Source organism: Calliphora vicina, chromosome 4 (genome assembly GCF_958450345.1).
Source record: "Calliphora vicina chromosome 4, idCalVici1.1, whole genome shotgun sequence".
Taxonomy (NCBI): Eukaryota; Metazoa; Arthropoda; class Insecta; order Diptera; family Calliphoridae; genus Calliphora; species Calliphora vicina.
The window spans coordinates 49,618,527-49,646,115 of NC_088783.1; the positions used below are offsets into that span (position 1 = coordinate 49,618,527).

Here is a 27,589-nt window from a genome sequence, read left to right on the forward strand (position 1 = left end):
CCCAACTATTGTGAGGAATTGTCCATAATTGACCCCAATATCAGAAAAAAAATTTATAGTCACATATTAATAATGAGAATACAAGATTCAGTACATACAAAACAAAAGATTCAAGACACGTACACGAAAGTATATGTCTTGAGTCTTTCGTTTTCTAGCCTACATAAAGTGTCAATATCAAGTTAAAACTAAGCTACCGTTACACAGAGGGGCATAATCAGAATTAAACGGCTGGTCCGATCGGGATAAAATTTGACATGGGCGTAGTCAAGGAATATTCGAGTTTAAGTTATTAAAATGGACCCTTCGAAATTATGGTACCCACGACATATAGAAATTTTAAACACGTGCTATTTTTTGTTTCCCATCCGCTTTCAAAGACTTTTATATTTTTGGAAAGCGCTCGCCTACGTCTTGCTGTGCTATTTATCTCTTATAATTACCGAGTTATAGATATTTCAAAACTGAAATTTTAAAATTTTGCTATACCTTGGTCCGCCTTTTTTAAAAATATGGGTCGTACTTTAGGACCGAATGGACTTGAATTTTGTTTGTTAGTTAGGCCACTAAATTAAGAATAACATACAAATGATTTCAGAGCAATATCGATTATGGATCCAAAAACAAACGATTTTAAATTTAAATATTAAAAAAATAGTTGATTTTTTCTGTTTTTTGGGCAAAAAGGTAACATAACTCTTTTTTTATTAAAAATAAATTTTCTTTAAGAACATATAACAATTTTATATATTTCTATAAGGTATCTTTACGGAGAACATTTTTCAATAAAAAACATATCTCGTGCAGATATAACAACCGGCGGGTTATCGTAATTCGAGTACGCTGAATCCAGTGCTTACCGTTTTTTTAGGTTAGCTCTTGTTTTCGAGATATACCGTTATTTATTAAATGGAGGAAGTTGCACAACATATATTAGCGTAATGCAGAAACGCTTTAGAAATGGAATAAAATCACCTTTAAGAAAGACCGAAACTTTTTTAAATCTGCGTAGTCGTTTTAGAAATATATTTTTTTTGTCAAAAATTTGTTTAAAAATTGCACGTGTTGTTGAACGCTTCCATGGTGATTTAGCAAAACAAAATGAATAAATGACAGCCAATTATATTAGATATGGGCGCTATCAACTGTCAAAGCTCGGATGACCATTTAATTTTCTCGATCACTTCATTTAGTACTTTTTTATAAGCAAATGTCAGCAATGAACCAGATCTCAGAATGTGGACAATCTGATAAATTCGGCGAGAAATAGAGATGACTTTGCTCAAATTGTGAACAATATATGAAATCTAATTTAAAATAACCATTAAACTTTTGGTATGGCCGCTAACATTCGAAAATCGAATATGCAAATAAAGAACAAGCGAAATAACAATATTCTTATAGTTACAATCACTTTGGAAATGTTCAAGGCACCTAGAGTAGATGCAATGCACCTGTATTTTAAGAGTCTACCGATCGCTGTGGTTTCACATTGTTGAAAGCACACACTAGATGTAGAGTGTGCTTTCAACAATCAAAGCGATCTTAAGTGTAATACTTTTAGTTTAGGGATATTTCTCTATTGCTATCTAATGACTGTATCGATTTTCCTTAGATATTCCCTTTGTGTAGGCTGCTAAGACATTTATAGGGTACCAGTTCCAAGAGATGATCTAACGTTGAAATCAATGATTATTTCCAAGTTTTAAATAAAAGTGTAAGAGTGCTATATTCAGCTGTGCCGAATCTTATATACCTTCAAGATTTGGAGGCATTGCTCCATGAAGATTTTTGTCAAACTTGGAAGCTACTCAATCAGTAATTTCAAAACGTTTGCAAGCAGCTGAATTCATCCAAATTCTGAATTCATCCAAATTCAGGGAAAGAGGATTTTGTATGTCTGAAATGCAGCTTAACGCTATAAAAGAAAATAGTTTTTGTACCGAATCATTACTTGCGATGAAAAACGGATCCATTATGATAACCGAAGTGTAAGAGATTGTATGTGATATCCATGGCGCTAAGGTAATGTTCTGTATTTGTTGGGCAAAAGGGTCCTACCTATTATGAGCTGTTGAAATCTGACCAGACCATCACAGGGAACCTGTACCGAACGCAATTGATTCGTTTGAAGCGAGCAAATATGCTGAAACCGTAATATTCCATCGTGGCAACACTAGGCCATGTATTGCAATATCTGTTAAAAAGTATTTTCAATGAAGTGGTTGGGAAGTTTTTCCTCACCCACCTTACAGCCCCTTGTCACTCATGGTGAAGAGTATAAAAATAGCAGATGCTGATACGTCTGAACACCTTAATTTTTGTATGAGGTATTGTCCCTCCTCTGCGGATGAAGGCTATATTGTATAGACATGAGACGATTTCAATCTACACAAGAAATTGAAGGAAACTTCTGGAGTATACCGCAAAACAAATCCATCAGTTCTCTACAACAACGATAATGAAGCAGTGTTTGATATTAGAGAGAAGAAGATGATTTGGGAAGAATACATTCAACAATTATTTAACGATGACAGTAGATCATGTTATGACAACCAAACATCACAACAAATGTCAGGAACTTGTATCACGGACAGTGAAGTGGAGGGTGCGATATGATCCCTCAAAGATACGAAGGCCACCGGCCCAGACGAAGTCCCTTCCGAGATACTTAAACTCATAAATGAAAATAACATCCAACTTTTTACGAAACTGTTTAACCACATATTTGACACGGGTCAATATCCACAAGATTGGCTTAAATCCACCTTTATTACAATTCCAAAGCAAAGTCACGCTAAGCAATGTAATGAATATCGACTTATCAGTTTAATGAGTCACGCACTCATTTCATAATAGGATTTATGAAAAATGCGAATGTGCTATGGGAAAGACTCAATTCGGATTCAAGGAAGGGAAGGGCACACGTGAGGCACTTTTCTGTGTTCAGATTTTAGTACAGAACTGTGAAAATGTTAAAAAGGAAGTTTTTATATGTTTTATTGACTATGAGAAAGCTTTTGATACAGTACGACATGATAAGCTGATGGAAATTCTCATGTCCCTTGGAATAAGTGATAAGGAGATCAGATGTATTAGAATCTTATACTGGCATCAAACTGCACAAATTGCTATTAATGGAGATGTCACAGATGAAATAGCTATATTTAGAAGTGTCAGACAAGGTTGCATTTTATCTCCACTATTATTCAACGTATACTCGGAGAGAATTTTCCAAGAATCTATTAATAGCATCCAAGAAGGTATAAAAGTAAACAGGGCTTATATCAACAACATCAGATACGCCGATGACACTACCTTATTGGCTGACAGAACTTGGTTACAAGGCTCACTTCATGCAGCGAAAATTATGGGCTCAAAATTAATATTCATACGTCGAGAGAGTGCAGAATTTTAAATATCTTGGTGTTCTAATTAATGATCAATGGGACGTATCGAAGGAAATTAGATGCCGAATAGAGATGGCAAGAGATGCCTTTTTTAAATACAAGAAAGTTTTAACCAATCATGATATAAACATGGAGACAAAATCGAGATTTATAAAAAATTATATATGGTCAGTATTGCTGTGGAAGTATGGATTATAAAAGCTGCAGATATTAAGAGACTGGAAGCATTTGTAATATGGACTTACCGACGAGTACTAAAAATACCCTGGACATCTTATATATCTAACAACGAAGTTTTAAGGAGAATGAATCGAGAACGTGAACTCTTATCTCACATAAGAAAACATATTTAGGACATGTTATGAGGAACCCTAAATATATGGTACTTCAAACAATCCTCCAAGCCAAAGTGGAAGGAAAACGTAGTAGGGGCAGAAAGGAGATGTCATGGCTTGAAAATATACAACAATGGACCAGATCTCATAATGTGGAGAATCTCATAAATGCGGCGAGAAATAGAGCAGTCTTTGGTCAAATTGTAAATGATGTATGAAATCGAATCTAATATAGAATAACCATTAAATTTTTGAAATGTAAATTTTGTAATTGTATGGTCGCTAACATTTGAAAATCGAATATGCAAATAAAGAAGAAGAAGAAGAGACAAGTAACTCCACTGGAATGGTACCATCAGGACCTGGAGATTTAAAGGCATGCCTATCGCATGGGATTATCTCTGGTTATATTCATTAATATCATCTAGGCTGAAAAATATAATCTGACATATTCGAAGTATCTGACATATTCTCGAAGAGCTCCAGAAGTTTTCGAGGATTGCCTTTTACCCTTCCTAACTAGATTTTTAAACCGATGTCGATTTTTGTGTGGACTAGTCGCCACTTCGATCAGCCCAACAACTTCCTGCATTCCCTGTGTTTTTCCGCAATTTTTGAATTCCAGCTTAGCCTTACCCCAACTAATGTTTGCGATAAGTATAAAAATTTGTCTGAATAAATAAACTTTTTAGATTTCTATATAACGACTGAAAACACCTAAACATTTTTCCCCATGAATTCCTTTTCAAATAAAATGCAATTTGGTTTTTTCTTTTATTAAATAATGATTTTTGTATATTTTTTTAAAAATATTTCTTTTATGTTCAATTACAAAACTAAATACTTTTGTGTAAATTATTTCAATTATATTTACAAGTGTTTAACTTACATTGCTAAATTATTAACAAATACTTAGACAGTAATAATAAAAATATATATATAATACAGAGAGAAAATCGTAAAACAAAAAATAAAACATAAAATAAATTAAATAAATTAAAAACTAATAACACAAAAATGCAATGAAAAAAATAAATGATGAAATTATTTAACAATAAACTGCTTTAATCTTTATACTTTTTTCACACTTAATTTTGTAACAAACTAATTAAAAGTTGATTACAAAAGCAATTAATAACTGGGAAATATTTGTCAAGTAAATAATTATTTATTGAAAAAATAAAAAAAAAACAACATTCGAGTCTTAAGTACTAATTAATTTTAATGATAAAACGATAAATAATAGATAGAAAAAACTGTACAATTTTATTTTTATAGATTTTTAAAATATTTCGTTGAAATAAGTGGCTTAAATATTTTACGTTAGAAATCCCCAATTTTATATACACCCGCCCTTAAATGAGTTGTTGTAGTCTTGTGAAATGTAATGGGCTACACACGAGGTTGTGGTGGCGGCATCGCTGTTGTGGTATAAACGGGCACATTGTGGAAATTAATGCCACTGTAGAGAGGAGCGCCTATTGTTGATTTACCCGAAGTGTGTAAATGTTTTTTAGGCAATGAATTGGCCGATTTGGTGGTGGTATTTGTCATGGAGGAGGTGGGTGTGGGCACCAAACGACTTCTGTAGGACTCGCAAGTTTTGCGAGACCACACCCACATGCCGGTTAAAGTACCACCAGCCAATTGAAAGAACAGTCTGATTAATGAAGGCCAAGCGGGCATTTGATTGGGCGAGGCACAATCCTCACGAGTCGAACATGTGGGCACGGTTTCTAGATGGGGCTCGAAAAAATTCGACACCACACCCGCCAAAGTGGGCACAAAGAATACCAGGGAGAATATCAAAAATCTCTTGCGTATTTGTGAAAATCTCTGATGACCAAAAGTGGGCAGCATTTGTTGTTGCAGGGCATGTAGAGAACGAGAGGCTCTTAGGGTGAAGAATAATCCTAGGAGTAGCAGAACTATGGCAGGGATTTCCACAAAACCAGGAGCCGAGCACATGCCAGTCAATTCATTGGGTTTAACTTTTTCCATTAAAAGGGCTGCTATGGGAGGAGCCAAGGGTGGCACCCAGGCCAATACATGAAACAATCCGGACTTCTTTTCCAAGGCCTCGGAGGACCATTTCTTGTGGGAAGACAAATAAAAGCACAAGGCAAATATCAGCCACCAGGTGGCAGCACACAAACTTAAATAGCTGGTGGTGATGTAGGAAGCCAAACAGGGCGGAGTCAGGGAACAAGGCAGCAATTGTGTTTTACCCAAAGGATCTTCGTGAACAGCAAAAGCCCGGGAGGAATTATGGAATACTATGCGCTCCAAATAGCAGACGGAGAACAAGTTGTAGCACAGGCACAAAAACAATACAGGTCTCTCGGGATAACCAAAACGTGTGGGTTCAGCCCAGAAGGTTACCAAGGAGAACAAAGTCAAAACAAAGCATACCGCCGACAAGCCCAATATTAAGCTTTCAGCCACCTTCTTTTGCTGAGTCGAGTGAAAACCATCACGATTACATTGCGGCACACATTCATCATTGTCTAGAGGATTGACGGTGAAGTTGAGAGGACATATGGCCGAGGGTTTAATGGCTTTGCTGATGTGTGGATTGAACCAGGGCCAATAGAAATGATGTCCTCCTGCATTGCCGCCAGCTTGAGCTTGTTGCACCTGCTGTGGTATCTGTAATTGCCTGGGTTGCTGTTGTTGATCTTGCTGAGTTTTCACCGGCATTTCTGTTTTACCAACTTCGGCTGATAATTTGGCAGTCTCCATTAGGGTGGGTATTTGCATGCATAGTTCTTGCCTTTCCGGACTGGGTAGATTTTCACATTTCAAAAATTCTGGCCATAATTGCATTAAATCCGTATGTGAGGAGCACTCACTTTTCACATGATCACACAGTGAGGTACAGGCTGTAACTGGCCGTGGGACATCGGGTGTGCAGAGAGGAAAGAGAGCTGAGCACAGTAAGAATCGTATGCGATTGGAGCAGTGAGATTCGATCAGGGGTAATAGTTTGGTGATCTGTAAAAGAGAAAGAAATGTAGATTTATTAGTTTAAGTTGTAAATAGTGGAGGATAAAAATGGTTTTGGAATTAGGAATCAAATCAAATTGGAATCAAATTTAAAAAAAAACTTCTTTATGAAGGCTTTTATTTAATTAACAATGTTTGTGAGTTTGTTTAGGTCAAAAATTGTAATTGAATTTTGCACTAGTTTTGGTAGCCCGTATAGTTTGAAATTTGACATTATTATGTTCGAAAATTCGAAATCAAATTCGAAGTTATGTTCGAACATTTTTTAAAGCTGTTAAAATAATTTCTAGCTCAAGCATGAGTCTGAGTACAATGAAATAGTATGTTCGAAAAATCGAACTTATTTATGAATATGAATATTTTTGAAAGTTTTATTTGTAGCCAATTTCTTACATTTTCCAATTTCGAACTTAAAAATATTCAAAAAAGTTTTGAATTTCAAAGAATTTTTAACACTTTTTAATCTTTTATTTAACTAGCAATGTTGGTATGTTTGTAAAGTTCAAAATTTGTTACTAAATTTTGAACCAGCGCTGGTAGCCCGAATAGCTTGAAATTTGGCATTCATGGAATATTATGCTCGAAAATTCGAAGTTATGTTCGAATATCTTTTACTGCTGTTAAAATAATTTGTAGCTTTTGCGTGAGTCTGATTACAATGAAATAGTATGTTCGAAAATTCGAAACTAATTTCGAAAAATAGAAGTTATGTTCGAAAATTTTCGAATGCTGTTAAAATGATCACAAAATTATTAGGATTCTTAAAAACACAACTTTAGTTTTATTTGTATCCAATTTCTTACATTTTCCAATTTCGAACTTAAAAATATTGAAAAAGAATTTCAAATTTTCATGAATTTAATTTAAATGTCAATATTTTTTACTAAATTTTGGACTAGTTCTGTAGTCCCATTAGTTTTTAAATTTGTCTTTCATGCTGTATTATGTTCGAAAATTCGAAGTTATGTTCGAACATTTTTTAATGCTATTAAAATAACTTCGGGCTCAGACACGAGTCTGATTACAATGAAATATCATGTTCGAAAATTCGAAATTTATTTCGAAAAATCGAACTTATGTTCGAAAATTTTTATAAGCTGTTAAATTAATTTAGAAAGTATGAGGATTCTTAAAAAACAATTTTAGTTTTATTTGTGGCCAATTTCTTACATTTTCCAATTTCGAACTTAAAAATATTGAATTTTTTTTTTTTTTAAATTTTCATGAATTTGATGAATTTCCATTAACTAGCAATGTTTGCGTGTTTGTAAATGTCAATATTTTTTACTAACTTTTGCATTAGTTCTGGTAGCCCGAATAGTTTAAAATTTGGCATTAATGGAATATTATGTTCAAAAATTCGATGTTATGTTCGAACATTTTTTTTAAAGCTGTTAAAATTATTTCTAGCTCATGCATGAGTCTGATGACAGTGGAATATTATTTTCGAAAATTCGAAACTAATTTCGAAAAATAGAACTTATGTTCGAAAATTTTCGAAAGCTGTTAAAATGATCTCAAAATTGTGAGGATTCTTAAAAACACAATTTTAGTTTTATTTTTCATACATTTTCCAAGTTCGAACTTAAAAAATTAAAAATTTCAATAATTTCAAAGAATTTTCTATGATATTTAAGCTTTTTAGGAAATGTTAGAAAATTCGAATTTAAATTCGAAATATTTAAGTTGCTTTAAAGTTTATTTTATTTATTAAATGAAAGTTTGTTTTAAAATTGTTTTTTTATTATTAATTTACAAGTATTTATAAAAATTTAATGAAAATTCCTTTTCCTTATTATTTAATATTTAAGATTTTCTCTTTTCTGAAATAAATCACATTTTTTCCAAAAACTACTCAATACTTCAATTGTTTATATGAAAACTAAAAAAATTCAAACTTAAAACATAAATTTTTAAAGTTAGATATTTAGAGAGACCGCTACATACAAAACATAATAAATAAAATTCATTCCTCTTAATAACCATACGGCGCAACTAATCGGAAACAGGTACTTTTGTTAAGGTGAATTCTTTATATCAAAAGCCACAGAGTAGTAGAGTTTTAAACCAAACTAAAATACCAATACTCAAGAAAATAAAACCACCAGAGGTGCAAACAATTGTTTAACAAAAAAAAAATACTGCAGAGGAATGAAAGAAAAATATTAATGATAATAAACACTTTCAAATGGCCTGAGGTCTTTTACACCCAAACCACAAAAAAAGAAACATTTTTAATGAAGCCAAAACTCAGAAATGTTCAAATGATTGAGGTAAGGACAGACTTACGGACGGACTGATTGAGTGCTCTATATACCAAACTATACATATGTTTAAATTTCAAAAAAAAAAAAAATATAAGATTGATTAAAAGTTTTTTCTAATGTATGTAAGTAAAGTGTGTGTCTGAGATTTTTTTCTTCTACATTTTTACATTATTAACACTATTAGATGCCAACCTCAAAATGTATTATTAATGTGTTTTTTAGTCTTTTTTTTATTTTTGGTGTACAGAAGATGTTTAGTTAAGAAAAAAACCTGTTCATCATTATGTTCACTAAACATCATTATGGTCTAAAATCATTATAAACATATTGTTTTTTTCAGTTTTGTTTAAGAATTCTTTCCAAAGCAATTATCTTAAGAGTCTTACTTTGATGGTAAATCTGTTGTATACTTGCTTACCAAAATTTTTCTGTATCTACCTAGCTATATGTCTTTATGTCTTTTTATGTCTGCCAGTAGTTTGGAGAGTATTTAAATTCCTACGAAAGTTTTACAGTTTGTTTGGGTTTTGCTAGTGGTCCACTGACTATGACACTGTTCATTAACCCAACGAAATAAAAGGAAATCTGTTTAAAAGCAAAGCAACAGCTTCAATTATATCTACACTTTTTTAAAGATTACAGTAATGTAATGTAAGTGAGACTGGCAGATTTTAATTCATTGTTTCAATAATTTTTTCAATGACTTTAATCATTCGTTCATTTATGGACATTGAAACAATGAACTAACACATTTAAAAAAATGTTTTGTTATTAAATTCTATGAATAAATTCATTGATTTAATGTTTTTTTACGTTGCCTCAATGAATTTGTTTATTGTAAACGCAATTAAAATTTAATTAACAATTCCGTTGATTTAACGAAATTATTCATTGAATGTAATTATGTAAAATGCTCCGTTTGTTATGTACTTCTCTAAGATATTATTTAAAGTCACTGTTTCCTTTCCTAAAACTTGATTGTATTACAAAAACATGTTGAACTAGAGCATACCATGCCACCCATATGGGGTGGGGGAAACAAAGTAAATTTTTGTTCCTATTTTATATTAAAACTTTTCGGTTTTGGGGGAGAAAATTTCCCTTCACCACCGCGCCTGAACTACTACTGATATTTTTTTTAATTTTATAGTTATCGTTTTAATGTTTGCTTTTGTTCGTAGTGATAAACTTTGATTTCACCAATCTTTCAAGTTTCTTGTCTTTATAAAATAAATGAGAAATAAATTTTTCAAATTATTTCCCCTGTTTGAAACATTATGTTGTTAAAACATTGCATGTACCTGAGTTTTAGTTTTCAGTTTTTCTTTTTACTTTTTTTATGCTGTAAAAAATTTTAAATATTTAACGCTTCAAGCTTTAATTTTTAAAAAAAGTTTCGTTAATATTTTTGTTTTAGTAACGCTGTTGGTTTTGTTTTCTAAAGATGGTAAATTTGCAGAAATATATTTGAAAAAACGAACTTCTTCATATGAAAAAAACAAAATAAATTGCTTTCATAGATAAATAATGTAAAAGAATTCAAACTTTTAAAGGAAATGTCTAAAATAATCTAGAAAGAAGCTTTCAGGTAATGCTGCGACAAAATATTTTGTAAATAAATCTGACATTTCTAACTTAATGATCCGATTGACATGAAATTTATCATAGTTATAGCAGAGGAGTATTTGAGTTTATTTGTTAACTACAGAATCCAAAAACCTCTCAGGAGCGACACTATGGGGTCTCCAATTTGTACACCTCACACATGGTAAATTTTTAAACGTTTTGCGAATTATTTGTGGTTTGTCTAAAATTATGCCCTTGATTAGGCTTAGAAAAACATATATCTTACACTCCCCTCTTAAAGACCTTTAATATATTGTAGAAAACGTGTAAATATGCTAATACAGGTTTCCCTAGGAGCTTCCGAATTTGACCTCTTTTTGAATCGAAATTTTGAATTTACGATAAGTGTTCTAAAATCCTAAAGCTGGAATTCCAAAATGGGCAACAGACTAAAATAATATGATGTATTCTAAATTATTCATATTATTCATTTCTCAACCCCGGACCAAATGTGGAACTTGTGGGTGGATTTCCAAAAAATAAAAAAATTAGAATTTTTTGTTTGTTTTTTTTAGGAATTGTGGGATTCGATTTTCGTATCTTTGTTTCCAACTTTACATTTGGTATCAAAAATAAGTATCGATTATTGAAAAATTTTGAGTTTCATTAATTTTTAGTCCAAAACTCATATACAATTTTGTGCCAACAAAGCGTCATGTGCGAGAAGTTTTGCTTTACTTCTTTAATATGAAAAAGTGCCGCTGAAGCACACCGATTGCTCACCAAAGCTTATGGTGAATGTGTTTCATCGGATTTAATATGCGATAGATTTCAGAAGTGTTTATTTTGACACGGAAGACAAAAATCGCCCAGGCCAACCAAAAAAGTTTGAAGTCCAAAAATTGGAGGCATTTCCCCATGAAGATTGTTGTTAAACTCAACAAAAGTTTGCAAAATCATTGGGAGCTACTCAAGCAGAAATTTCTAAACGTTTACTAGCCGCAGGATTCATCCAAAAGCAAATTGAGTGCCATACGAATTGAAGAGATCTTGAAAGACGATGCTGCATGTCTGAAATGATGTTTGAACGGTATAAAAGAAAATCAATTTTCCACTACTTGCGGTGAAAAATTGATATATTACAATAACACGAAGCGTAAGAGATCATACGTGATCTTCGGCCAACCAGCCGAATAGACACAAAAGACAAATGTTCATGGCTTTAAGGTAATTCTCTGTATTTGTTATGAGCTGGTGAAATCTGGCCAGACCAACACGGGGATCCTTTACCGAACGCAACAGATTCGTTTGAAGCGAGCATTGGCCGAAGAACGCCCAGAATATGCGGCCAGCCATGAAACTGTAATATTCCATCATGAAAAAGCTCGGCCACATTATGCAATACCTGTTAAAAACTATTTAGAATGAAATGGTTGGGAAGTTTTGCCTCATAGTCCAGACCTGGCCTCGTCCCACTACTATTTGTTTCGATCTATGCAGAAGGCTCTCTCTGGGATGCGCTTCATTTTGGAACAGAGTATTCGATATTGGCTTGATTTGTTTTGGCCTCAAAAGATGAGCAGATAGTTTGTCTCGGGAAAATGTCACAGTTAACAATGGCCAATACTTTATATAAATTTATATTGTACAAATGTTTCAAAATAAAAGCTAAACATTTGAAAAAATCCAGTCATACACCTAATAACAAACGACCTATTTTATCTCATGTGCGAGAAGTTTTGCTTTACTTCTTTAATATGAAAAAGTGCCGCTGAAGCACACCGATTGCTCACCAAAGCTTATGGTGAATGTGTTTCATCGGATTTAATATGCGATAGATTTCAGAAGTGTTTATTTTGACACGGAAGACAAAAATCGCCCAGGCCAACCAAAAAAGTTTGAAGTCCAAAAATTGGAGGCATTTCCCCATGAAGATTGTTGTTAAACTCAACAAAAGTTTGCAAAATCATTGGGAGCTACTCAAGCAGAAATTTCTAAACGTTTACTAGCCGCAGGATTCATCCAAAAGCAAATTGAGTGCCATACGAATTGAAGAGATCTTGAAAGACGATGCTGCATGTCTGAAATGATGTTTGAACGGTATAAAAGAAAATCAATTTTCCACTACTTGCGGTGAAAAATTGATATATTACAATAACACGAAGCGTAAGAGATCATACGTGATCTTCGGCCAACCAGCCGAATAGACACAAAAGACAAATGTTCATGGCTTTAAGGTAATTCTCTGTATTTGTTATGAGCTGGTGAAATCTGGCCAGACCAACACGGGGATCCTTTACCGAACGCAACAGATTCGTTTGAAGCGAGCATTGGCCGAAGAACGCCCAGAATATGCGGCCAGCCATGAAACTGTAATATTCCATCATGAAAAAGCTCGGCCACATTATGCAATACCTGTTAAAAACTATTTAGAATGAAATGGTTGGGAAGTTTTGCCTCATAGTCCAGACCTGGCCTCGTCCCACTACTATTTGTTTCGATCTATGCAGAAGGCTCTCTCTGGGATGCGCTTCATTTTGGAACAGAGTATTCGATATTGGCTTGATTTGTTTTGGCCTCAAAAGATGAGCAGATAGTTTGTCTCGGGAAAATGTCACAGTTAACAATGGCCAATACTTTATATAAATTTATATTGTACAAATGTTTCAAAATAAAAGCTAAACATTTGAAAAAATCCAGTCATACACCTAATAACAAACGACCTATTTTATCTCCAAAAAATACCATTTTTGGCTAGCTTTTCTGATCAGCCAAATTATTCCCAGGTCAAGTTATTTAAATGTCTTAGAATTTCACAGTATTTTGCATTTATTTACCTTTGCGATGATACTAAAAACAAATATTTCCGGTCAAAACCTTGATTACTTGGGTTTATTAAGGAATTGCTCACTACTTAATAGATTAACTAGGTAAATTTGGGAATGCACAGTGGGTCAGAAACATTAGAATATTTAATTTATTTAAGTTATCTTGATAATTAAAGGTTATATGTTACTTCCTTTTATCTGCAACTAAAAATAATTATTGTTTCACTTAACCCGGATATTAATTAATAACAACAAAAAAAATTTCATCTTTTGATTAACAACTTTTTTTTCTAATAAATTTTTTCAATCAACCACAGTTATAAAACCAAGTTTTTATAAAATTGTTATCTTGAACAAAAATATAAATTGTTTGATTTCAACCGACTCGACTCGACTGTCTTTATATTTTTATGGTTTTATTGTATAGAATTTGATTTGTTTTATTTAAACATTTTAGCAGTTAAGTGTTAATTTAATTGTGATTCATAAAAAAAAGAAGAATAATAAAAGGTATTGAACCAAACACAAAATAATAATAATAAAAAAACACGGCATAGAATAACATCAAACGAAAAAATGTAAGCATACAACGTTTTTTTTCGCACCTTTCAAATAGAAATTTATTGAAGTGCATAAAACAAATAAGAAAACTAGAATTAGAATGAATGGAATACACCTAACATGTGATCATTCTAAAGAAATTACGAAATTCAATTTATTGTGGTGAAAGGTTTCAATAATATCATGTTAAACTTTTGAAATATATGCTATGAAGATAATACATTTTGTGATTTTAGATAATTATAATTTATGTAATTTTATTATTTTATAAGAATTAGCTCTAATGTTAATAAAATTCTTAATTAAATATTTTTTTTTATTACTTTTTATAACAATTATTTTTTTTTGTTCAGTTCTAAACCTGCCTGTATCTATCTGCCTATAAAATGGTAATTAAATGCGGTTTTAAACTTAAGAGAAAAATAAAAAGGAAATCATTTGCGAATACTGCTGCTAGTTTTATACGTTTTAATAACATTAATTAAATACTTGAAAGTTTTCTTTATCTCCTAAACACAAACGCAAAACTTAAATGAAGAAGAAAAACATGAACAAAACATTGAATCTGAAAGATACACATGAACATTTAATGCATAAATTCTTCAAGCCTGGCCGGGCTTAAAGATAAACTTTATTTAACTACTGGTTTTTCATTTCAGCAAGTTTTTTTTTTTGTTTTAGATTTTCCATCATGAAAAATAACTTTAATAAAAGTTGTTTTCTTATTAAGCCAAACATGAAATATTTTATGATGATCATTTTCAATTTTAAGGCGGTTTTATTAAAAGCAACAATGTTGTTTAATATTTAACGAGTTTTTTTGTTAAAATTTTTCGTTTAACTTTTTTTTAGTGATTTCTTAGCATTTTAAAATGATGAATTTGATTTTGTGTTTCATCCTTCTAAATAAAAAAGAAGCAAATAATCAAATGTCAGTCTGCATCAGTCAAAATATCAATCTTTTGTTTTTTGCCTGTCTGCTGAACTATGAAATCTTTGTTTTTAAAGTTTATCCTTATCCCCAAAATTTTGTGGGTTTTTATTTAAGTTTTTTTTCAGGTTTTTCTTAGGAACAATATTTGATATTCCATTTTTTTTTTCTGCAAGAAATAAAGTCAACATTCTTTTGTTGTCTGCTTTAGTTTTTATATTTGTGAAACTATCCCTGTTTTTTCGATTTGATTTGATTTACAAAAAACGTTTTGGATTTTATTTTTATTGAATTTTAGTTATTTCATTTTGTTTTATTTTTGAAGATTCATCATTATAATTATTAAGCGGATATGTCTGAAATAGTTTTTGATGGAAAACAAGAAATTTTTTCTTTAAAAAAGAAAAAAATTAATTGTGTTATGTTTTGGGTTGTAAGTGGAAAAGAAATACAATTTTGTATAGGCTGTATGACTTAAAAATGCGGGATTTATAATAGATGTCGTATTTTTTTAACGCAGTTTTTGTTTTTAATAACTTATCTGTCATTTTGACATATCTGTCATTTATTCTCAGTTAGTTATTGAACCAACAATGTTTTTTGTTTCCTTCGGAAATGTCGAATTTTGTGGCAACAATGCGTCATATGCGGGAAGTTTTGCTTTACTTCTTTAATTGAAAACAAGTAAGAGTGCTATATTCGGCTGTGCCGAATCTTATATACCCTTCACCAAATTATACTTCAAAATAAAAATTTTAAATATTTTTAGGTAAACAAAATTTATTTTTTTTTCCAAAGTTGTTTTTTCATTTTTTGGAAAAAAAAATTTCTAATTGTTATTTAAATTTTTTTTTTGGTGAAAAAAAAATTCGGTTTAAAATTTTTTTTTCCGATTTTGACCCATTGTAGGTCCAACTTACTATGGTCTTATATACGTCATGGCAAATGTCTTCGAAAATCCATATTGTCTATATTAATGTCTTAGTAATCCAGATATAAGTAAAAAAAAGGTCAAAAATCGAGGTTGTCCTGCTTTTTTCCTCATATCTCAGCCATTTGAAATATTTTTAGGTAAACAAAATTTATTTTTTTTCCAAAGTTGTTTTTTTTAATTTTTTTGAAAAAAAATTTCTAATTGTTATTTAAAATTTTTTTTTAAATTTTTTTTTTTTTTTTTTGGTGAAAAACAAATTCGGGTTAAAATTTTTTCAAAAATCGAGGTTGTCCTGGTTTTTTCCTCATATCTCAGCCATGGATCCCGAAGATATCTGGGGTATTCATTGATTTCAACAGACAGACGGACATGGCTTAATCGACTCCGCTATCTATAAGGATCCAGAATATATAAACTTTATACGGTCGGAAATGAAAAATGTAGAAATTACAAACGTAATGACAAACTTATATATACCCTTCTCACGAAGGTGAACTACTTAATCAGCGATTTCAAAACGTTTGTGAGCAGCAGGATTCATACAAATTCAATGAAATTTAGTACCATTGAAGCGGAGTAACCCAGATTTTGCATGTCCGAAATGCTGCTTGAACGTTATAAAAGAACAGCATTTTTGCTCCGAATCATTACTTGCAATGATAAATGGAGCCACTACGATAACCCGAAGTATAAGAGATCGTATGTGAAGCCCGGCCAACCAGCCAAATCGACTCCAAAGCCAAATATCCATGGCGCTAAGGTAATGCTCTGTATTTAGTGGGAGCAAAAGGGTTCTATATTTCATGAGCTGCTGAAATCTGGCCAGACCATCACAGAGAACCTGTAACGAATGGAATACTGTAAACATTAAAAACTATTTAGACCCTTCTGAACCATTAGTACAGGATAAGGGTTAAAAAAAAACACTATTGAATTCCAAAAGACCATGATTATAATCATCACTTAACAAATGGATTAATTTTTCATTAGTTCAAAAAAGTTTCTCCTTAAGAGCGGCAAAACATTTATAAATGTTTAAGCTTTAAAGGTTTCAAGCTAAAGTAAAACGAAAATTTCAAAAAAGAGGACGAGGCAACAGACATTATTAAGAAAAAAAGGCAAAGGTATTGTAAAATGTCAACAGCTTAAATAAGCAAATTTTATCACAATTTATGAAGCACACAGTTTTGGTAATGCAGTAATTTGTTGGCAGATTAATTTTATGATATTAAATGAGACAGATTTAAAAATGAAAACAAATTGTATGATAATTACTGCAGAAACTCATACAGAAAAGTGAAATTTTACACAACAAAACAATTAATTTCAAAATTTTTTTTGGACAAAAAAAAATAATGATGGCGGCTTATTTTTATAAAGTTAAAAAAAAAACTAACCAGCAGCTTAAATATTTCATAATAATTCTTGAGCAAAAAAGAAAAAAGTTTTTCAATTTGACGAATAGTTTCAATAAGGCAAAAAATTCCGCAAAAAATTATACATTATAAGGAATAATGATGGTCATAGTTTGAAGACAACAAAACAGCATGAACACAACTTTAGTTTAGTTTTTTTTTGTTGAAAGTTTCAAGCAAAACTCTATAAAGAAACCAGGACATTGTATGAACATATATCAGACGTCGTCACATTAATCGTCATCATCAAAAAAAAAAAACAAAAAATAAAAGCCAACATTGAGCAACAGTAAGAACAGTAAACACATTAAAAACGATTTATCTGCAAAGAGATTCCACAAAAAATAGCAGCAAAAACTACATCACAGTATGAGGAAAATATGTTATACAAAAAAACCAAACCAAAATAAAAAAAAAGTCAAGACGAATGGGACAATGGCAACAGTAACTCAGTCAATTTCAACAAAACATATACAATGAAGTTGAAGAAACTGCTGAGAATAAGACAAAAAAAAAACAACTCAAATGACGAACTGAATGATAGACAGACGGATGGATAAACGCACAGACAACTTCACAATAACAATGGCAATACAACTGGAAACCGGCAACAGAAATAATAATAATAACAGCTCTGGTAATACAAGCCCATTACAATACAAACAACAATAATAATAACAAAGCCAGCAGACACACAAAAGCGATCGAGCATTTTAGCTTAAAAAATAAAGAAAACCAACTGAACTCTGCAATACGCGGAACGTCATTATGTTTGGAATTTGGAATTTAAGGTATCTTCAAACCTTTGGTATTTTAAGAAAAGCTACACAGATACACACATCTATAACAAACCAACCAAGAAACTTAGCGTCAACAACAAAACAATGTTTCACAAACCTTTAACAAACTATTTTTTTTTTTTAAATTTTAAAAAAAGTAGCAACAGCTACGCACCTCATCATTATTATGCCACAATTATCTTTAAAAAAAATACAATTTAAATTTTAGTTTAAAAAAAATTTAATTTTTATTTAAACACAAAAATATTTCTTTTAAAAATTTTAACAAATTTTCAAAATTATGAAAAAACACACAGATTCTTTGTGTATGTGACTTAAATCTTTCGTTTTAAACACTACATTCGCTGTTCAGGCATTAGCTGAGTTGAGCCAAACTGAATAAAAAAAAATACTAAATGCCTACAAGGATGGATGGCTGGATGACCAACTACCAGCAGCAGTTGTTAACATTTTCAGGCGTATGGTTTCTGTTTTCTTTTTTCTTTCAAGTTCTTTATAATTCTCTGTTTTTTAATTTTGTGTAATTACCAGACAATTAACTTAATTGACCTAAAGCTTCTCCACCGTAGTCAGCATTATCTTGGTGCTGAACTTAAAACTTGAAGTTGAAATGATTTGCTATAAAATGAAGAAAATAACAGATGTTTTCTTAGCTTTTTTTTATTCTGCAAGTGCAAGTAGCAGCATAATTATTAAACAATTAAAGATAATTTTTTTTACAGAAATTTTAATTTAAAACGGAAAGTTTTTAAGCAATAAAAATGTGTAAACTATCAGCCCAATTGTGAATAAAAAAGTCGCCGGGAGTTTGTTCCCTGGTAGTTTTTTTCCCACTGAATTTGAATAGGAAAAATGTGAAAAGGGAAAAAACTCCCTGGGAATTTTTATTCATAATTGGACTGTTTTATTAATATTCAATATTAAACTAAATAATATCTGGGGATGCAGAATTTTTTAAAACTTTTAGCTTTTATTTTGAAACATTTGTACAACATAAATTTTTCCAAAGTATTGGCCATTGTTAGCTATGAACTTTTCCCTTTCTTTATGACAACATATGGATTCCGAGACAAAAGAACTGCTTATCAGGCCAAGAACGAATCAAGCCAAAATCGGATTCTCTATTCCAAAATAAAGCGTATACCAGAGGGAGCGTTCTGCTGCGATCGAAACACATAGTAATCGTCCGGGATAAGGTCTAGACTATAAAGCGGGTGAGGCAAAATTTCCCAATCACTTCTTTCTAAATAGTTTTTAACATGTATTGCAACATGTCGCAGAGTATTGTCATGATGGAATATTACAATTTCATGTCTGGGCATTTTTTCGGCCAATGAGCGCTTCAAACGAATCAGTTGCATTCGGTACAGGTTCCCTGTGATGGTCTGGTCAGATTTCAGCTGCTCATAATAAATAGAACCCTCTTGCTCTTGCCAAATACAGAGCATTACCTTAGCGCAATGGATATTTGTATTTGGTGTCGGTTCGGCTGGTTGGCCGGGCTTCATGTACGATCTCTTACACTTAGGGTTATTGTAATGGATCCATTTTTCTTCCCAAGTAATGATTTGGTGCAAAAAAGATTTTCTTTTATAACGTTCAAGCATCAGTTCGGGCATGCAAAATCGTATTTCAAGATCTCTCAGCTTCTATTCGTATTGTACTCATTTGAGGAGTTTTATTTTTTCCCGTCAGAAACAAAATCAATTGAGGAGTTTTATTTTTTCCGTCATAAAATAAAACTAATTTAAGGAGTTTTATTTTTCCCGTTAGAAAATAAAACTGATTTTATGTAAATTGACACATAAAGCACGACACTGGTCAGCAACATTACAATTTGTAAAGCACCTTGCATTGCAATTGAATAAATTGTTATTAAAATAAAATCAAGTGAGATTTTAATTTGTTATTGTTTGATTCCTATTTTCAAATTGTTGTTTTTTTTTCAAACATTATATCAGATAGACTCAATAAAGAAAGATACTGAAAAAAGTAGAAAATAAACGAAAAGAGTTTTATTTGTTGACGGGAAAAATAAAACTCCTCAAATAACTTTTATTTTATAACGAAAAAAAATAAAACTCCTGAAATGATTTTTTTTTTCTGGCGGAAAAAATAAAACTCCTCAAGTGAAATAATAAAACTCCTCAATCACCACTTCAAACCATCTCTCGCACATTGAAACCGATGGAACACATTCACCATAAGCTTTTCAAATTCAAGTAAAACTTCCCGCATATGATGCTTTGTTGGTACAAAATTCGACAATTTCGAAGCAGAAAAAAAAACTTGTTGTTTACACTATAATGTTCAATAACTAAGTGAGAATAAATGATAGATAAATTATTAAAAACAAAAACCGCGTTCAAAAATTAAGCGATCTATTGTAAATCCCGAATTTTTAAGTCGAACATTTAAAGTTTTAAACTGTTTGCATCTTGGTCTAATAAAAAACAATAAAATGTCAATAGTAGGTAATGAAACTAATCCCAACAGTACAAACAGCAAATGGGCACTAAAAGTCAATTTGTGAGCCAAATATTACAATTTATCCTCGTATTCTGCACTTTATGGCAATGATTAAATTATAACAAAAATACTTTTAATGACAATTTCCATTTCAAATTTTCAGTTTTATTATAATTCGAAAACTATGGCCTTCTCTAGTTTGCTTTTTAATTTGCTTTTTTCTTTTGAGTGTATTTAATCAAATATTTAGTTATATTTCGAGTGTATAATAAATTGTCGGTCATAAGTAATGCCCCAGCACTACTTACTACAATGATCAATTGACATTTGTAAAGAAGCTACTTACAAATGTGGTAGTTGGCAAAAAAAATATATTTACTACAAAAGATTAAAAAAAAGAAGATGCAGTTGTAGAAAATAATAAAAAAATAAAGAAAACAAAAAGTAAAAAAAAGGAAACCCGATCATTTTATAAATTGGTCTTTAAAGGTAAGAACCGGTTTTAAGCGAAACCCTTCTTACACAATAATAAATACAATCAAGAGACAACCCAGCAAAAAATTGATTTGGAGGCACTAAGGCCGAGCCTCTAAGTGAGGAATCACCAACACTATTTGAGTATAATGGGTAGTGCTTCTTGAAGTGCTTAGACTTCTCCCCATTGTTCACGCAGAGCAAAAATATAGTTGTACATGTTTATTGTAACTATTTCAAAATTTTTACAAGTTTTTTAACAATATTATGGTCATTGTAATTATGTATATGATTGTGGTAACCATAATATGTTAAACTTAAGATTCAGATATCATGAACATGATAAATCATTTGTCATAAACATATATTTATTTACTACAATCACATATATGATTGTTATAATCATCTTAATTATAACTTTACCATATTATGGTTACCTCAATCATAAAAATAATTGCACTGATCATAATATTGTTAAAAAAATAGTAAAAATCCTGTATGGTTATATGTACAACATTTTTGCTCATGGTATACTGAAATATTATATGTGATCACGTTAGTGATCATGCATTATTTCAGTAGTATGATCATTGTTTGTGATTCCTGATCATAATATTGTTAAAAAAATAGTAAAAATCCTGTAATGGTTACAGTCAACATGTACAACATTATTGCTCTGGGTATACTGAAATATTATATGTGATCATGCAATATTTCAGTAGTAGTTTGTGATTCCTGGCCTAGAGGCTCTGTCTTCTAGTGCTTCCAGTTAGCAGTAGGCTAGTGCTTCCTTACTTTACTGCATTTTTCACCATTTTAGGAATCTGAATAAAGTGAGAAGCTGTCAGGAAGGGAAATAAATTGAAGAGATATTTTTCGCTGGGATTCAAAGCGGATTGTTGTCTTATATTTGTAGTTTTTGTAAAAGATATTTTTGCTGTTGTTGCTCTTATTGTTATTATAGATGGTAAGGAATGCAATTTTGTTAAGCTGCAAAGAAATCCCTGGAGGATGAGGATGTGGCACACACAAACAACATAAACTTTGAAATGTTGACATTTTGTCAGATGATGCAATACAAAACTACTACAACAGCAGTAGCAGCAGCAGGAGGGGAAATCAAAAGAAAGGACAGTAGCTTTAAGTTTTTATAAAATAAAACTAAAACGTATATACAAAATCAACTAATAAATTAAGGTATTTAAATAAATAAAGTTTTAATTCATTGATGATTAAAATATACAATAAAAACTTCTCATGAGTTTTTTCTCAACCTACGCATTGTAGGTTTTAAAGGTTTAAAAATTTGATTATTGATTTTGTTTTAAAATGAAAACCAAAAATCACAAACCAAATGTTACAAATATTTTGCATAATTAGTAGTAAATGATTTAAACAAATATATAGATAAAACTGATGTTATAAATATTCATGAGATTTATTAGATATTTTGTTTAAAAATCAAGATGACATCATCTTAACTAAAGACCCCTAAACATTATTAATAAACAAAAATTTTGTTTGAAAAATTCATTTTTAAATACAATAAAATTTGGTTTAAGTTGTTTCTAATGTGCTTGAATTATTAGTTTAAGATAAGAATTGATTTTTAATCAAAAATCCATTTTATGTTTTGTTTGATTTTTTTTCCGATTTGTGGTTTCTTATCTAAATGGGGTTATAAAATTGTTGAATTTATTGGTTTTTCGTTTCATAGATAGATTTAATAGCTTAATTATAGTTAAGTAGATTTTTCTTTGAAGTATTCCTGTTTCAAAACAAATAAAAATGGGTGTGTTGGCAAAAAAAGTTAAGGCTTTTGGGTTTTGGTTTCAAAAAAAGAGGGTGGGTTTCAAATTTTAATGGAAAATAAGGAAATTTATGCAAAGTAGAATGAATGAGCTAATTAAAAATATGGTAAAGGAGGTCATAAAATAAAGCTAAAATTTATATAAAAAATAGTTTGCATAAAAACTTCATATTGTTTAAATTATTTTAATTTTGGGTGAAATATTTATAACGAAAAACCCAAATATTTTCAAAATTTTATATTCAAATTGAAAAGCAAACAACCTCACACTATTTTGCTAATTTTATTGAAATTGTTCGTTTTTAACAAAGTTTGAGAAACTTAAACAATTCCACTATTTGTTTAAAATACTAAACTTCTAATGTCTTTTTTGTCATGTTGGTATCATTTCCCAGAACAATCCAACTTTTAATTTTAAAACAATTATCCAATTACAAAGAAAAATCCCACGGTTTTGTTATCAATATCCCACCAAAAGAAAACTCTTTCAATATATTTTAAACCAAAAATCAAACTAAACAAAAAATGCACTTAAAAAAAATTAACATATCTCACACATTTACCTCTTGAAACCCAACAAAAATCCTCTTCAAAATTTAAATCCAAAACAACACAAACTGAAACTCAAACACTTGTTACCAACGTCTGCTGCTTTTGCCTCAACGGCTGCCAACTAAAAATGTATTTCAACAATTAACAAGTCTTTTATCATTTGGCGGCATTTCGTTTTTTGTCAAATTTCTTTGTCTATTTGTTTTTTCTTTTAAATATCTATTGACATTTTTCACGTTTTGTGGTAATTACCAAAAATACTAAATAAATAACAAATTAAAGTAAACTATAAAACGTAGCTACGATGGAGAACACCACAGAATAGTAAATAATATAAGCTGTGGTCAAGCGTGTTGGTAGGAGTATTAGTTTAAAATACAAAAAAAGTACAAAGCAAATAGTACTTTTAAAGGGATTTTCTAAGTGATCTTAATAGAGAGATATGTTAGGTTTTATCTGGAATAAAATGTGGGTTTTATCACAAGCAATGAAAATATGTATTTATTTAACTTGTACTAAATAAGCTGGTACTAAATTTATTTAGGTATTATGGTACTTTTGCTTGGCTAACTAGTATTTCGGAAATAATTTTCAGCATGAATCTAATGTATTTTGACATTAATTTACATTACAATTCAATCATTATAGCGCTTCATTGAATTAATGAAACATGTTTCATTAAACCTATAGCTATGTAGTGTTTCATGAAATCAATGAATGTTTTACATTGACTAAATGAAATATTATTCAATGGAAATATAAATATTTGTCATTGAAATAATACAGAATTATCAAATTTTATATGAAATTATTTAATTAGTTTAATGAAACAATTCATAATTTCAACGAGTTATTTTCATTATAAAAATGATTTTAAATCGTTAGTATGATGAACGATTTCATTGGAAATATTATGAAAATTCATAAATTTAATGAACTAATTCATAAATTGATGATGAATTATTCCATACATTTTTTGAAATAATTAAAACATACTAAATTAAAACAGGACTTTTTGATAAAAGTACCAAAAAATATTACTTTATGAAAATAGTATTAAATTAAACAAAGAACAATTTGAATTAGCTTATTTAATAAAAAGGTACTTTTTGAAATTAGTACATAATTTAAGGTCTTTTTAAAAAATGTATTTTTTGACCAAAAATTCCTTAACTACATTTAGAAAATTAAAAAATCAAAATAGTTCTTTTAGAAGTAGTACTTTTTGAAATAATTATTACATTGAAAAAGTACTTTTTTGAATTATCTCTTTTTTATAAAAGTACTTTATGACAACAAATGTTAGAATTAATTTTAATATTTTTTTTAATTGGAAGAAATACTTAATTAAAAAAAAGTACATTTGGAAAATAGCACTAAACTAAAATTACTACTTTTTGTGGAAAGTATTCAAAATACAAAAAAATAGAGAAAAAGGTACCTCAAATTAAAAAAGTTCTAAAATTAATAATTTACTTTAAAAAAGTACTTTTCGACAAAAAATGCCATAACTTTCGAAAAAAATATTTAATAAAAAGTTACTTTTTGAAATAAGTACAAAAGAAGGTACTAAATTTGAAAACAGGGACTTTTTGACTAAAAAATCATGAGAAATAGTACTTTTTGAAAAAGTTGTTAAATTGAAAAGTACTTTTTTGAAATATCTCCTTTTTATAAAAGTAGTTTATGACGACAAATGTTAGAATAACTTTTAATAGTCTTTGTCAATTGGAAAAGATTATTATTTAAAAAATGAGTACCTTTGGAACTAATTACTACTTTTTGAGAAAAGTATTAAAAATATAAAAAAAAATTGGAGAAAAAGGTACCACAAATTAAAAAATTCCTAAAATTAACAATTTCTTTAAATAAAGTACTTTTTGACCAAAAAAGTCCATAATTTTCGAAGAAATTATTTAATAAAAAAATACTTTTTGAAATAAGTACTAAATTTTAAAAAGGGACTTTTTGACTGAAAAATCAATAACTATATTTTGAAATATTAAAATCAAAATTGTATGAAATAGAAACAATATATTTTTAAGAAAAATGTTGTATGAAAAATAGTACATTTTGAAAAAATTATTAAATTGAAAAAGTCCTTTTTTGAAATATCTCTTTTCTTTTCGAACTACTTTTAAGATTTTTTTTTCTATTTGGAAAAATACTTATTTAAAAAATACCTTTGGAAAATATTACTAAATATAAATTAATACTACCTCAATTAAAAAAGTACTCAAATTAATAATTTCCTTTAAAGAAGTACTTTTTAACAAAAACTGCCATAAATTTCGAAAACATTATTTAATAAAAAAATACTTTCTGAAATAAGTACAAAAAAAGGTACTAATTGAAAACAGGGACTTTTTGACTAAAAAAATCAATAACTTTATTTAGAAATCTTAAAGTCAAAATAGTATTAAATAACAAAAATATTTTTAAGAAAAATATTTAATGAGAAATACAACTTTTTTGAAATATCTCATTTTTTAGAAAAGTATTTTTTGACAACAAATGTTGGAACTACATACTTTTAATATTTTTTGTCAACTGGAAAAGATACTTAATTAAAAAAAGTACCTTCGGAAAATAGTGGTAAATTTAAATTACTGCTTTTTGAGAAAAGTATTAAAAATATAAAAAAAAAATTAGAAAAAGACACCTATAATTAAAAAAGTACTAAAAATTATAATTTCCATTAGAAAAGTACTTTTTGACAAACAAATTTCATATACGATTAGTAGTAGTATTTCGTACAGTACACTTTTTTTAAAAAGGAAAAATATTTCATTTATTACTTTAAAGAAAATCTAGGTACTAAATAAAAAAAGTACTTTTTAAATAAAAAAGTACCTTTTGCCAAAAAACTTTAATTTACCCTCCCTATTATTTATTTCAAATATTTATAACGATTTCATGTTGTCTTCCATTCAATCGTATCGAATAGTACTTTTTTTGTTCAACTATTGTATATTTATAGTGTGTGAATTGTGGTACAAACGTTATATTTCATTTTCATTTAATGGCATTTTGATAGTAAAGTGCGTTCGACACGTTTTCTCGCTTTAGTTTTCAACATTTAACAAACATTTAAGTTTATTTTACTACCAGTACTATTTAAGCTTTTTCTATACATATGTACATGTTATTTTCTAGCAACAAGCAAAAACATTTATACAGTTAAATGCCTTCAAAAAGAAAAAAAAGTTGTTATCTCTTTTGTCACCGTGTTTAAATGTTTTGTAGGCCTTTGGCGGTTTGTTTTATTATTGGTTTGAATGAAAAAAACAAAATTTTTAGGATTAAATGAGTATTAAAAGTAAAGCTTTTTTTTGCTGTTTTAGCTATTTGTTTTGTAGTGTTTATTTTTTTTATTTTGGTAATACCAGTAGTTGTTTACAAAAAAATTGTTTTATCAAAATATTTTCCCTCTTTAATCAAACAAATAAACAAATGGCTTTAATTATGATAAATGTTTTAACTATTTGTGTTAAACATTGTTTTCAATGTTGGTAATTGATAAAAAATATGTAGTATTGGGTAAATGAGTAGTTGCAATGCTGAAGTGATAATTTTATGTTAAACAAATGGAGGATATTAATCAATTTCTGTTTACTTCATTTAAACACTAGCTGACCTTTTGTACTGGGTTTTAATTTGGAAATTTTTGCTTCAAAGGGTATAAATAATTCGTCAAAGCCCTCTTAATATAAATCCATTTATTTATATCCATATTTTTCTGAAAAATTTTACATGGTGCAGCAAGTTGTACTCGTAACTGCTACAACAAAACTTTTGTTTTCCTTTTTTTCTCTTACATTTAGACGTATATTTTGATATATTAACTTAATATCCCATTTTATATTCTTTTTTTTTCCTGAAATTCGAATAAATTCAACTCGTAAATAATGCTAAACACAACGTAAAAAAAATACTAAAAAGGAAATACGGCCAGAGAACAATGAACTTGTGCGCTTGCGCGTGCTTCAAAAACTTTAGTTTTCAACAAAATAACAACATTGAGTATTTTTTTTGTTTTGTTTTTAGTTTTCGATTTCAGGCAAAATGTGCTTTCAAATGTACCAGAGTATATGCAAAAAGATTCTTTTTTTCCTGGGCAAAAACAGGATTTTTAAAAGAATAAACGTACTTGTATGCGAATAGCTTGCAACACAATGTTGCAGGTGCGTAAATAAATGGAATCAAAAAGGTGTCTGCAAAAGCCTAAGAC

At 29.8% G+C, this 27,589-nt stretch overlaps 1 protein-coding gene across 1 annotated transcript in view; it reads right to left on the reverse strand.

Moving 5' to 3' along the window:
• Positions 1-4,505: 4,505 nt before the first annotated feature.
• fz3 (frizzled 3) overlaps positions 4,506-27,589 on the reverse strand; it is a 40,296-nt gene continuing 17,212 nt past the window's right edge. The window contains exon 2 of the mRNA XM_065507727.1: positions 4,506-6,739. Within this exon, the coding sequence (XP_065363799.1) occupies positions 5,138-6,739 (1,602 nt within the window). The 3' untranslated portion in view covers positions 4,506-5,137. The remainder of the gene's footprint in view (positions 6,740-27,589) is intronic.